Genomic DNA, 14,132 nt, shown 5'->3' with positions numbered 1-14,132 from the left:
TACTCTGGAATATTCTCCAGTTGTGTTCCTTAGGGATACTTTGCAGTGAAGCATAAGAGTATTGTACTCATAATATCATTGCATATTTTTTCTATTGCTGATTCAAATTCATTTTTACTTCTTAGCTATGGACGAGAGTTCTGAAGAAGACTCATTAGCAGGTAGGATTTTTATAGATTTTTATAGATCCACTTATTACCTCTTAAATAGGGGAAAGAAGAGAAATGGAATAGACATTTATTCGGTGTTTTATTCTGGGCTAGATAGGACATTATGTGCTTAACACGTGTTCTCTGTGTAACATCATATTAGCTCTGCAAAGTTGGCATGCTATCATTTTATTAATTACAAAATTGATTTAGAGGGCTTGGTTAATTGACCCATGATTCCATAGCTACTCTGTGCTGAACTATAATTCAACTCCAGTTTTGCCAGACTCCAACCCAATCTCCGCCCCCCACCCCCACCCCCTGGTACCTTTGTACCCACAGTATCAAGAGAAGGGATGCAGTTAAGATCCTGGATCTTCAAGAAATGAGATTTAACTGTGTTTCCTTTGGTTTAATATTTTTCTTTCTTTTTCTGAGAAGCCTGATTAGGCCTAGAGTTTATTTGCTCTAATATGTTTGATAGTTAATGTAGTAACCAAGTTTGTTTTCACCCATCAAGGGTTTGAGGGCAGATCTCAGCTGTGGTCTCAAGACTACAGATTATTAGATTGCTTTCCCTTTTCTCGGATTAAAATCAGCAAGGAACAAGACACTTAGGGTGAAATCCCAGAAAAAAAAAAAAAAAAAAAAAAAAACAGGTATACTCTTCCACTAGTCCTCTCCCAGTGGAGTTGCAGAGAGCACCTAATTTTCCCAGTGATATTTGATGACACAGGCTAAGTCTTGCCAATCAGAGAAGTTCATTCAAGTCTTAGTGCTCGAGGGTTTTTATCAGGGCTCTGTAAACAATGAATAGATATGTAGATGGGTATGTAGCTCCCACAGGACTAGCCTTCCTTACTGCATCTCCAACCCTCAGAAACTGAACAGAAACTGGCATGGCCCAGGGCTTCAGGCATACAAGAGCTCTCTTATCGGGAAGGATATACCAAAGGCTCAGAGGTTATCCTCCAGAAGATACAAGGTCAAGGCTCAGTCTTTTTTTTTTTGGTGGGGGGGGGGGGGGTGGAGGTGTGTGCAGGATCTGAGCCTTTACCGTAGAGATAAATCAGTCTACTACTCAAGGAATTCTTACACATCTTGCTCATTCTTGCCTTTGTTGTCTACCAACGTGGAAAGCCTTCTCAACCATTTGTGCAAAGCCTTACTCTCCTTAAGGACCCAGCACAAATCCGTCTCTGTGAATTCTCCTCCGTGCTCCCTAACATCTCTGCACGTAGAAGCATTGGCAAACTCTGCCGTACACTGGGCACATTTATAATATCGCCTTCAAATGTCACTTTACGGGTCATGTCATCTCTCAGTGAAGGTTCTCATATAGTAAATTCTCAGAAAATGAAGTATTATTGATAAATTGCTTAGATTTATTATTCATTCTTTAATGTAGAATTTTATTTGCCCTAAACTATCCTTCCACTCATTACTTATTTTAATATACAAAATAAAACATGCAAGTTCTTATTCATTCTCAATTTCAGACTTCTAGAATATTTTCATTTCTCATTGATCTTTTCACACTAAAGAGATCTAATCCTTTTAGGACTTCTAATCACTGACTTTAATTGCTTTTCTCTGTACTCTCTCTACCTCTGGCACTTAAAAAAAGTGGTAGTCAAAACTTCACATCACCTTTTGCACAAGGGAAAGATACTCATTTCCAATAAACTTACAGCTCTGTAGAGATTTTACTAATATTTTTCCATCAAAGGGTTTTATCAAGGAATGCTCTTAGTTACTTTTGAGGATTTTTCCTAGGTAACAACAGATAACGTGGAGTCTTTCATTCAGTATTAGAATATATGTTAGCTATTATTAACATTGACACATTACTTTACTCCAGTGTTCTAAGTGTTTATCTTAATCTTCCTAACAACTCACTGAGGGTTGTCTCCCATTTTTGTTGGAGCATCGCAGACATGGAAAGATTCATTTGCTAAAACTACAAGCTGAGTCTGATTCCCTTCATCGCCATGCTACACTGGCCTTGCCAGACTCTAATTTAAAAATTCCTAAAAATCATACCTCCTACTTTAGTATCTCTGGTCCTTTTCTACATAACTACGGTAAAGGTACCCAAATCAGGTTGAAAGATCTAAACACTTTTTTTTTAAGATTTTGTTTATTTATGAAAGACACAGAGAGTGGCAGAGACACAGGCAGAGGGAGAAGCAGAATCCATGCAGGGAGCCCGACTCAGGACTCGATCCCGTGACCCCGGGATCATGCCCTGAGCCACAGGCAGATACTCAACCACTGAGCCACGCATTATTTGATATTTATAAAGCCAGTATATAGGGAAAACAAAAACCAGAGGTTTACAGTATAACTGAAAATCATCCTAATGAGAAGAGAGAAGCTTTAGTTGAAAGAACACTAGGGTAGAAATAATAGGGTGGGATTTGGATTCTAGTGTTAGCAGTACTTGACCTGTGCCACTTTTGACAAGTAACACATCTATAAGATAAAAGGATGTTTGAAAAAAGAAACGTGTACAAAAAGGATGGAAGTAAAGGGTTATAACAAAAAATCAATAAAGATGTTTAAAATTTTTTAATGCTATACCTAGGATCTGAACGGTGTCTCGCAGAATAGTTCTCAACTCTCTATTCACCAGATAACGCCAGTGGGCAGCGGATGGTATTCTATAATCTAATGAGAGAAAACTGCTGGTGAATTCCTCTTTTGCCTTTATCCTTAGTGTTACACAACCTACACAGACTCTGCAATCTTAAAACAGGAAAAAGGTTGGGAAAATGATTAATGCAAATTATATCCACTTAAAAAGCAGTTCTAGTCCTTTAAATGAATCCAAGCCCTAGAAGTTACATCCCTGAGTACTTAAGGAAATTGACAAAATAACTCATGAGCTTGGACAGTAAGCCTTTGAGTCAAGATGATTTGGTTGAGGTGCTAAGGACAGATACATGCCTCACAAGGACAACCTGTTAGTGTCGTTCCCTGGAATATCCACAGTTGCAAGCGTGGTACGTAGTAGACCTTAATGGCTTTACAAACGTCTCTGACAAAATTCCAAAATATACTTTTTTCTTTTGTGGAAACAGAAAAGGAAGCAGTGATCACTAGGAGGCAGCATTGATTCATGAAGAATATGCCCACGTCACGTAATTTCCCTGCTAAACGAGGAATAAAGATCACAGCAAAACATCTGACCAAATTTCACACAAATAATCCCTGCAGACAAGATGGAGAAAAAGGACTATGGATCTTGTAACTAAGCAAATCTGTAGCTGGTTGAATGGGAATACTATCCTATTTAATGGATCACCATCAACCTTGCCTTGTCAACTTTGGTTTTTTCAGTCTTACATGTAAACAAATTTTTTTTACTAAATTTGCCAATGACTTAAAAGCTAAGAATAACAGCTCAAGCTAAAAGAAAAAAAAAAAGCTCCAAATTAGTAAAATAAAATATAAAAGTGAGTGAAAGTAAATTTATAAGGTGAGATCTAGAACATGTAAATTCAGAATGGAGAGATCATAGTTCACAAGTGAAATACCTGTTTTCATTTTTAAAACCCTTAAATCAAGAGTATAGGATTGCTGGAAGACAAATGTAATCATACTGCATGTTTGTTAAATAATGTATACTTCTTACACATTATCTTCCACTTAACCTTAATCCTCATAATTGACATGATCCATCCAGGTCTTTTACAGAGATGTACGGTAGCCAGAGGCACTCTGAAAAATGAAAGTGGCAAGACCCACATCTGCAACTTTTCCACTTTGGCCTTAGAATACCTAGAATAAACTATTTACTGTGAAATCCCATAAATCATCTCAAAATTTTTAAGTGTTGTCTAATTTAATTTGTCACAACATCTAAAATACATGTTGTTATTCATGTCTTGAAGGTAAGGATTCTGAAGCATAGCTAGGGGTCATCCAGCCATATGATCGGTCTTTTAATAATTGTACCACTTTCCTTACTTAGCTATTTGCTGCGTATTCCTTTGTGCCCCATTCCAGGTCTACTGAACCACATCAGCGAGAGAGGGCCCAAGAATGTCTAAAGCAGCTCAGGTAATTATGAAAATGACCCACAACCCAGCTTTGTGAACTGCCTTGGATCATGTAAATATTTCTTTCACTCAGGCTTCTAATAGATATTTGACAGCAGGAATTCGACACTATATTTTCTGATACGCAGTTTTATAAAAATACAAAGACTTGGTCTGATTAGAGCCCTGTTACTCGTGTGACCTCATTAAGGCACTAACCCTGCTGAGCCTCAATTTCCCACGTAAGATGGTCACTGTTGAAAGCATCGAGCATCATGCCTGGCACACGGTATCACTCAATCAATAAATGCTACCTGCTAACTTTCGAAGGTGAAGCCCCCGAACACACTACATTGCGGTTAAGGATTGCTTTAGAATTCCGGCTACTACCCAAGTAGGTTCACAGGAAGGTACTGTATCCTTTCTCATCCACATGGGGACTCCTTTGTTGCATGTCTGAGAAACACAGGGACACAGTCTATATTTACATTAAATGCTAAAGTTTTTATCCTATCTCGTATTAGGTTAAAAATTCTGAATGATTTTATAAAGGTGTTAAGCTGGATACTTAAGTGAAGCAGATTATGGAGATCCCTGGGTGGCTCAGTGGTTTAGCATCTGCCTTCAGCCCAGGGCATGATCATGGAGTCCTGGGATTGAGTCCCACGTCAGGCTTCTGCATGGAGCCTGCTTCTCCCTCTGCCTGTGTCTCTGCTTCTCCCTCTGTCTCTCATGAATAAATAAAATCTTTAAAAACATTTTTTTTAAAAACCGGAGTAAGCAGTAATAAAATTTTTTTTAAAATAAGCAAATATTAATAAGTTTATCTTTAGGTATCTTATTCTTCTGGCATCAAGATTTGTAATATTTAAGCCAAAACCATCAGCACGTAAGGCCACTTGACTTAGCAAAGTGCTTTAGCCTAAAAGCAATGCTTTCACCTCTTTAGAAATGTTTTCTATTTAAGAGAAACAATCGAAGTCCTTTTTGCAGTTAATTGCCCTTTACAAAAAAGTTTAGTGAAAATATCTTGCCCAGAAAAATTTGATTCATTATTAAGCTAGGCTTAGACAGTGCCTGAATCACAGAACATGGAGGTAATTACAGGTTAAAATTGATTTGAAGCTCTTTATAAATAAAAAGTGATTACAGTTAAGTCTCATTAAAGAACCTAAAAAACCTGACACTGTGTGTTAGTCAAGTTACCACTTATAGTTGTTCCTTTTTAATGCTCATGAAAAAAGAAATCCAATTTGAATTGGTTACAAACACAAAAAGCCTACCCTGTGAACCCAGGAATAAAGAACTACGTATACCATTCTGTGTGTTTTCATTCATTTTCCCCTTAGCAACCATTAATAATAAAAACATCCAATTCATATTCGGGGAATGATTTTCCTGACATCAGTCAGGTAAACGCATCATAAGATTTCAGAGGCTACATATTAGAAACTCATTACCACGTGTGGTTGGGGGAGTAGTTTGTCTACTGGTTCATGTGTTCTATCAAGTATGTTGGCAAAATATCTGAGCTGGACTTCATTTGTATTTGAAACATTTCACTTAGCAAATGAATGACCAGTATTCCTTATTTGATTTTCGGAAATAGTTCACCCATTTAAAATACCATTATTTACTTAAATACACTTGGTTTATAGTCCCTGACTAAATTGCCTGTTTGCTTTATTCACCTTGCATTATTTTCATTTTATTACTGATTATAAAACCTTATACTACAGAACCCAAATATTTATGGTCTCCAACACTAAGTAAACTTCGTCTAATCCAGGGGCAGGCCTGAACATCAGAACACTAACCAGGTTATACTAGGTGATGGTGCCTGGTGACCAGTGAAGAAAATTCTCTCAACAGTTCTCTCCTTACAAGTCTTGTTTCTATGAAGGAATTTTCCTCTGGAAAATGTTTTATTTGTGAACCAAAAAAACTATCATATCTAATAGAGTTTTAAATATTTAAAAATATGAATGAAATCTACCTCTAAACTCTGAAAGGGTCTACTCCAGAAGCCTTTTCCAAATTCCATACAAATTAGCCCTCATCTTTTCTTACTGAGCTTGTATTACTTTTAGGCCAAAGGTCAGCCAACCATGGCCTACAGGCCAAATCCAGCCCGCCACCTGTTATTATAAATGAAGTTTATTGGAACACCGCCACAACTATTCATTTATGTATTATCTATGCTTGTTTTCATAGCAGAACAACAGAGTTGAGTAGCTGTGACAGAGACCATATGGCCCTCAAAGCTTAAAATATATACTATCTGCATTTTTTACAAAAAAGCCTGCCAACCCCTATTGCCAAACACTTTCATAAAGAAAAAAAGAAAAAACTATTTAAATTTTGCTTGAATTACAAGATTGCAAAATATCCTTCTATTTTCTACTCACCACAAAGTTACACACTTTGGCCCCCACTGAGTTGATGAGAATTTCTGAGGACTAGTCTGGATATCTCAACATTATTTTTACCATGGTTTCTATGGATTCTTTAAAAAGTCCAAACAACTGTACAAGGGGTTTTAGAAAACAGCCTACTTGTAGATGAGGGACATTATCCACTTAATTGATTCACTCAAGTGATGAACCCATTCTTCTTGATTATTGCTCTGGGAAACCATGTTTATTTCTTTTGAGAACAGGTTTATGAAACTAAGGGGTCATGTGAAGTTGCTGACAATAACAGCAGGCACTGCCTTAATAAAAACAAGATTTACTTACTCATATTTATAAACAACAACAAAAAACTCCTTTAATACTAGAAATTCCCCATTTTTTGAGATTAAAAGCTAAGGTGGCTTTTAAGACTATATGGAATCCATTTTTTCAGATAATATTCAACTTTGTTAGCATTTTTCCTTTTCTCAACCAAACATATTTGTACTTACATTCCTAAGGTGCTGGATAGCAACCAACCACCAGGGCAGTGTGATTAATGGGGATGGTTCAATTTACAAGACTTACCTTCCTTAAGACTTTCTTAAAAATCAGAAAACACGTGTATCCTGCACTATTGACGGTATTTGAATGCTTGACTTACATAGCACACAAATTTCTCTTCTTAACTAGTTTTCCATAAATATTAAAATATGAAATATTTTTTCTAGAAGTTTTCAAAGTAAAAGAGTAGAGATTTTCATACTATTTAAGAGAAAAATAAAACCAAGCTACCAAACCTAGGGTTTAGGGGAAAAAAATGTTTTTCAAGGAAATGTAGAAATATTTTAATTTACATATCATATTACAATGAATCAATATGAAGTCAAAAGTCCAAAATTACATTCATAAAAATTCCATACATCATCCTCAGAATAATCAGTTTCTATACAAAGATTTACAGATGTCCAATGTATGTAATTCTTCCTCAGTGTGCTACAGAGTTTAGAGGTTCTGCTCGAATATTCCCCAAATCAAGCGCAGAATCTGTCTCTTCATCAATTTCTCCAATGACTGCACTGTAGTTATTTAAGGAGAAAAAAAATCAGTTAAAAAAATGCATTTCTAAATAAAACTGAAAGGACACAGTAAAAACTACTTAAGGCGAAAGCAAGTATCACTTTTATGAAGCAGTGAATGTGATTTAAGTCACAAATTACTTCAAGACGTAATTCGAAGGCAACATTCTAAGAGCTGATGTAAAGGACAGATTGCATACAGTGTGATTCTATCAGGAGTCTCTAAAGGAAAAACACACATATCAGATAGATAACCCCACAGCTTCCAATCCTGTAATTTCATCTCAATCCAGGAACTGTGTTACTGTGTTGGGGTTGATCACAAAAGCAAAAAAAAAAAACCACACAAAAGCAGTACTAGATACGAACATGGACTGTCCACTAGTTGAGTAACTTTATTTATATTTATATAGTATTTATATATAGCATCCATTATATATATTATATATTATATTATTATATATTTATATATAATAATTATATATATAATATAGTACAGTATTTATATATAACATCCATTAGTTTCCCTTTTAGGATTTCTCAGTTCATTCCATTTAAACCCAACACCAAAAAGTACAAGAAAATAATAACAATGAGTACTCAGGTGCCCTAACAGATGGTTTTTCAATGTGACTGGCTAGGTTTAAAGCCAGCAAATCTTTCCTTGATTCAACACTACCTAACATTAACCTCATTAAGACTATGTTAGGTACCAAGCCATGGCTCTCCAGCTGGATAGTCATTGTTATATCCAGATCATTATGAAACATTATTCCATAAGAAAGTGGTTGTTTAAATTAGTTTGGCTCTATAGATGAAAACTTGTAATAGAGAATTTGCCCAATTTTGCTTTAAACTATATAAAGCCTTCAGCTCTCTAATAGAAATACCAAGCGCTGGGAAAATATATGATCTTTTCTTAATATAAAGCACCCATCAAAGATCTCAATTCCACCTTAAAAAATTTAGTAACATTTAAAATCCTTATGGAAGACAGTAAGGTGCTGGTACACGTTTTAAAACTAGCTCTCCAAAGGAAAACGGGGAGGCAGCTCTGCAGTGTTTACTCCTATCTGTAGTGCAAATACTCCCACATGGTCAGTTTCAAGCTACACCAACAAGCATCAATTAATTGGCTTGCAAAATTCCTGAAAATATAACAATTAGCTTCCTTGAGCCAGTCAAGCTGGCTCCAGCACACCATTGAATTCATAACAAAGTTTACAATTTTTTAAATTGAAGCTCAAAAACAAAAAGGTTTCTTCTTTCTTCCTTTTCCTTTTCCTTTTCTTTTCTTTCTTTCTTTCTTATCAAAGCAGGAGAAGGCTTCTTAAAATCAATTAGTGTGTGGGGTGTGTGGGGGTGCCTGCGTGACTCAGTTAAGCACCTGCCTTCTGCCAGGTCATGATCCCAGAGGCCTGGGATGGAGTCCTACATCGGGCTCCCTGCTCAGCGGGGAGTCTGCTTCTCCCTCTCTGTGTGCTCTCAAGCTCTCTTAAATAAATAAATATTTTTAAAAAATCAATTATTAGGCAGAGCCCCAATATAATCATTATTATTCTGGTCAGGGGACCTGGTCCCCATTAAATGCTTTGCCTTTCTTGTGTGTGTGTGTGTGTGTGTGTGTGTGTTTCAGCTCACTTTTTAACACCTAAAATTCACCTTTTATAAACCCCCGATTTTTTGATTAATCATCAAATAATTTATCCATCTAAAGGTGATTTTAAGATAAATAATTTAAATGAATAAAATATTCTCTCATTTTCTATATCCTATTTGTCTTCCAAAATAATATGAGATGGGCAGCCCTGGTGGCTCAGCGGTTTAGCGCCGCCTTCGGCCCAGGGTGTGATCCTGGAGACCCGGGATCGAGTCCCACATCGGGCTCCCTGCATGGAGCCTGCTTCTCCCTCTGCCTGTGTCTCTGCCTCTCTCTGTCTCTGTGTCTCTCGTGAATAAATAAATAAAATCTTAAATAATAATAATAATAATAATACGAGATGTGTAATATATCTTTTGCTTCCTTCCAGCTATGTTTGAATTCTATGCTCCCTAGAAAATTGATTCAACAAGCTTCTAATCCAACTACACTAGCCACATGGGACTATTAAAAGTAATTAAATTAAATAAAATTTAATTTCTTAGTCATACCAGTTTAGTACTCAATAGCCACATGTGGCTAGTACCTTACCAGAGTGGACAACGCAGATAGACATTTCCATCATCACCACGAGTTCTAACGGACAGTAGTACTCTCTGCTGTTGCAGACTTCTCTTAAATTGCTACCACTTAAGTGTATCTTCTCAAACTGCCATAATTGGTATGTCACGTTCACTGAGGCTACACCATAAACATGGGGCATCTTAAGTGTTCCAATTACACTAAGAACTTAATAATGGATATTTATAAATTCAATGCACTGAACATGAATTATTTAGAATTGTTCACACAAGAGATTTTGAAGGCATCCTCAAACCCTAGCCTTGGACCCTAGAAGTGTCTTTGCGTTCTCTAAAATCAGGGGGTATTTTGGAAGAACATTTTAAGAAGCCTCTAAGTAGATAAAGACCTCTTTTCCATATAGTAAACAGTATATACCTCTAATATATTTAACCTGCCTTAAAAAAAAAAAAAAAGATATATTTTACTTACACATTGTCACCTCTTACGATGTATAACCCTAGCACCACTTGTTCTACTCCCTGTGAAGAGCTGAACACTCGTTCATGGCTTTCATCCAAAATCAAATTAATGGTCTGGTCAAACCCTTTCAGTGTTCCCTGTAAAGAAAACATTCAGGAGAAAAAGACAAACCTTCTGGTTTACCTCAATGTGTAAATTCAAGGACATAAAAATTTTGTAGTGCCCAGCTGTACCAACAGAGTATTTGTATTTTTAATTAATTTATTATTTTAGAAGTACTTCTTTTAAATATAAATCCACCGTAAAATAGAATACCTCTTTATAACCAACAGTATCCAGGGACACAAAACTTACCTCTTGGTTTTTTAAGACGGGGAAAAAAAGCCCACCACACATCTGACTAGTGGACAGAACTGTTCAGTTACAGAGGACACCTATATCCCAGTGTAAGGAAGTAGCATAGAAGTCCACATAGTCCAGGAGCTAACTTCAGACAAAGACTAAAACAGATGAGATTTAAGGAAAACCATGTAAATATGTGAAGGTGGGAGGCCTACATACCAGCCATAGCAACGTAACAGTATCCCTTCACGCTGCACACTAGCACTAGGACCGCGTGCTATTAAATGCACCGCACACATTATCTCAAATTTTTATCCTTTGAGGCACATACTAGTTACTCTCACTTCAGAGGAGAAAAATTAAGGCCCACAGGAGGTTACATAATCTTTCAAGATTTCAGGAGTATAAAGTAGCAAAGCCAGAAATGGCTAGCTTCAGGGCCAGACCACTGAACCACATTACACTCCTATGAACAAACAAACGAATTTCATCGTTCTTCAGAAATTCACATCAGTCCCATTAAGTATATGCAAACTTTCAGACTTCAACTGGTAGTAACAGCTCACACCTAATGAGGACTTACTAGCGGCCAGTGTTCTATGAGCCTCGCAACATGACCGTTTCTCCCTTGGTCCTACTACCCAGAATCGAGTCCAACCCAACATCATCCCTTGCTGGCATTTTTGCAGTAGCCTTCTAGCCAATATTCCTGGTTCTACTCAGGACTCCCCGCAGCCTACTCTCAACACAGAAACCATGTATTTACTTACTTAATTTTCCCCAAATCCAGTAAGGTAGATACAAATAGGATTGTAATTATTAGAACCAGAACTTGAAGGAAATATTCAGAGGAAATTTTATGGGAGATCTTTGTTCTGAATAAAGGAAGGTATGGGTCTAGCACAACACAGTAGCTCAGATTCTCTTCAAGTTTCTAAAGAAATATCAACCGTGTTAGTTTTGGTTGGTTAATTCTCTCAAGCTCACTTATTAAACGTTTCATGTTTTGAAAATCAAAATATGTAAAGTCAATATGATAAGTCGGTGTAGTTGTTAACACATCTGGTCGCAGCCTCTTGATGTCATTTTACTCGTAAGCCATGTGTCAATAACATACAGGACTACTGAACTTTGGTACTCAAAATGCTCTTTTAAAATATTTTTCTTTCTATAAAATTAAAGTAATTCTCAAAGTTATGATCTATTCTGTTAAAAATAGGAAAATTTAAATTTGAGATTTTCACCAAGTAAAAAACTATTTCTATTTGCAAATGTTTATTAGTATAATAGATGCCTTGAAGAGTTGAGATAAAAACGTTTCAAACTGTCCTTATTTGACAAAACACACTAAGGTGCCTTAAGGGAAAAGACTGTTCTCTTGATTAAGAAGGGAGCAAGGCAACTAGCCTCAGCCTTGGAGTCAAGCTGGATTTAAATCCCAGTTTGGTCCTGCCAGTTATTATCCAGGTGGCTCTAGGAAAGGGACTCACTTTTTCTAAACCTGGTTCCTAACCTCGAATTCAAGGATAATTCTTCAGAGTTGTATCATAGATATTAATACCTGTAAAGTGCCTGGTACATGACTTATATTTATTTTTTTTAAAGATTTTATTTATTCATGAGAAACACAGAGAGAGAGGGAGAGAGAGAGAGACACAGGCAGAGAGAGAAGCAGGCTCCACGCAGGGAGCCCGACCGGGGACTCGATCCGGGGTCTCCAGGATCAGGCCCTGGGCGAAGGGGGCGCTAAACCACGGAGACACCCGGGCTGCCCCATGACTTATTTAAATAAATGGTTAAGGCTAACACTTTAATAATCGTCATGGACCCACTAATAAAAATCACAAGGATTAAAAAAAAAACTGCAGAAAAGGAAAGTAAGAGATTAAAACATATGAATTAGATGCAGTTAGAAAACAGAGAAAATATAACAGCTTTAACTTTTTTGAGGGCAGCCCGGGGGGCTCAGCAGTTTAGCGCCGCCTTCAGCCCAGGGCATGACCCCGGGGTGCCGGGATCAAGTCCCACGTCGGGCTCCCTGCATGGAGCCTGCTTCTCCCTCTGTGTCTCTGCCTCTCTCTCTCTCTCTCTCTCTCTGTGCCTCTTATGAGTAAACAAATAAAATCTTTAAAAAAAGCGGACCATAATTTGTCCTGCAGAAAACAGGTCATACAACCTGCAGGTACTGAAAGTACGTTAACACCATACAAGTCTTAACTGTCCCTTACTGCATACACGTCGTATCGAAATCATAAAGAAGTTTCTAAGAGGCAGACTCAAAATCTAAAAAAAAAAAAAAATCTCTATGATTCCTGTAGTGAATGTCAGCCTGGTTGGGGAAGGAAACAAGACAACGGGAGGGGAAGAGGAGCATGAAACACGGGCAGATGCCGGAACACCAGGCCGGCAGCGGTGAGGGTAGGATCTCCAATTCATCCCGGCTCCCGGAGGCTGCGCAGGTGCCTCGGCTCCTGGAGGCCGCACAGATGCCTCGGCTTCTGGAGGCCGTGCAGATGCCTCGGCTCCTGAAGGCCGTGCAGGTGCCTCGGCTCCTGGAAGCCGTGCAGATGCCTCAACTCCTGGAGGCCGTGCAGGTGCAGCAGGCTCCTGGAGGCCGTACAGGTGCAGCGGGCTCCTGGAGGCCGTACAGGTGCAGCGGGCTCCTGGAGGCCGTGCAGGTGCATTGGGCTCCTGGAGGCCGTGCAGATGCCTCGGCTCCTGAAGGCCGTGCAGGTGCCTCGGGTCCTGGAGGCCGTGCAGGTGCAGCAGGCTCCTGGAGGCCGCGCAGGTGCATTGGGCTCCTGGAGACCGCACAGATGCCTCGACTCCTGGAGGCCGTGCAGATGCCTCGGCTCCTGAAGGCTGTGCAGGTGCCTCGGCTCCTGGAAGCCGTGCAGATGCCTCGGCTCCTGGAGGCCGTGCAGGTGCAGCAGGCTCCTGGAGGCCGTACAGGTGCAGCGGGCTCCTGGAGGCCTTGCAGATGCCTCGGCTCCTGAAGGCCGTGCAGGTGCCTCGGGTCCTGGAGGCCGTGCAGGTGCAGCAGGCTCCTGGAGGCCGCGCAGGTGCATTGGGCTCCTGGAGACCGCACAGATGCCTCGACTCCTGGAGGCCATGCAGATGCCTCGGCTCCTGGAGGCCGCGCAGGTGCATTAGGCTCCTGGAGGCCGCGCATGTGCATTGATTGGCTCCTGGGGGCCGCGCAGCTGCACTGATTGGCTCCTGGAAGCCGCGCAGGTGCAGCAGGTGCAGCAGGCGCCTCGCAGCCCACGTTTCTGGGTGGAAAGCGCGGGTCGGCGGGCGGGCTCCTGTCTACGGGCTGGATGGGAACAGGGCCGCGGCGGAGACCCCGCGGTGCCGGGCCGCGGCGGCCAGGAGCCTGCCCTGCGGACGTACGACCCGAGAGCTTGCGGGGACAGACAGAGCGCCTCGGGACTTACCACGATCATCCTTCCATCGGAAGTGATCACTGCCACGGTTCCTGG

At 39.5% G+C, this 14,132-nt stretch overlaps 1 protein-coding gene across 2 annotated transcripts in view; it reads right to left on the bottom strand.

Moving 5' to 3' along the window:
• Nucleotides 1-7,408: 7,408 nt before the first annotated feature.
• Nucleotides 7,409-14,132, bottom strand: part of LSM8 (LSM8 homolog, U6 small nuclear RNA associated) — a 7,728-nt gene continuing 1,004 nt past the window's right edge. Inside the window, exons 2-4 of one of the 2 annotated variants that reach the window (XM_025464766.3) lie at nt 14,088-14,128; nt 10,318-10,445; nt 7,409-7,664 (exon numbers count right to left, since the gene is read on the bottom strand). In XM_025464766.3, the coding sequence (XP_025320551.1) occupies nt 7,574-7,664; nt 10,318-10,445; nt 14,088-14,128 (260 nt within the window). In that variant the 3' untranslated portion in view covers nt 7,409-7,573. Of the gene's footprint in view, nt 7,665-10,311; nt 10,446-14,087; nt 14,129-14,132 lie in introns of those variants that run through there. The other variant, XM_049093851.1, reaches the window with a different exon arrangement.

Source organism: Canis lupus, chromosome 14 (assembly GCF_003254725.2).
Source record: "Canis lupus dingo isolate Sandy chromosome 14, ASM325472v2, whole genome shotgun sequence".
Taxonomy (NCBI): Eukaryota; Metazoa; Chordata; class Mammalia; order Carnivora; family Canidae; genus Canis; species Canis lupus.
This window is presented reverse-complemented; position numbering and strand designations above follow the sequence as displayed.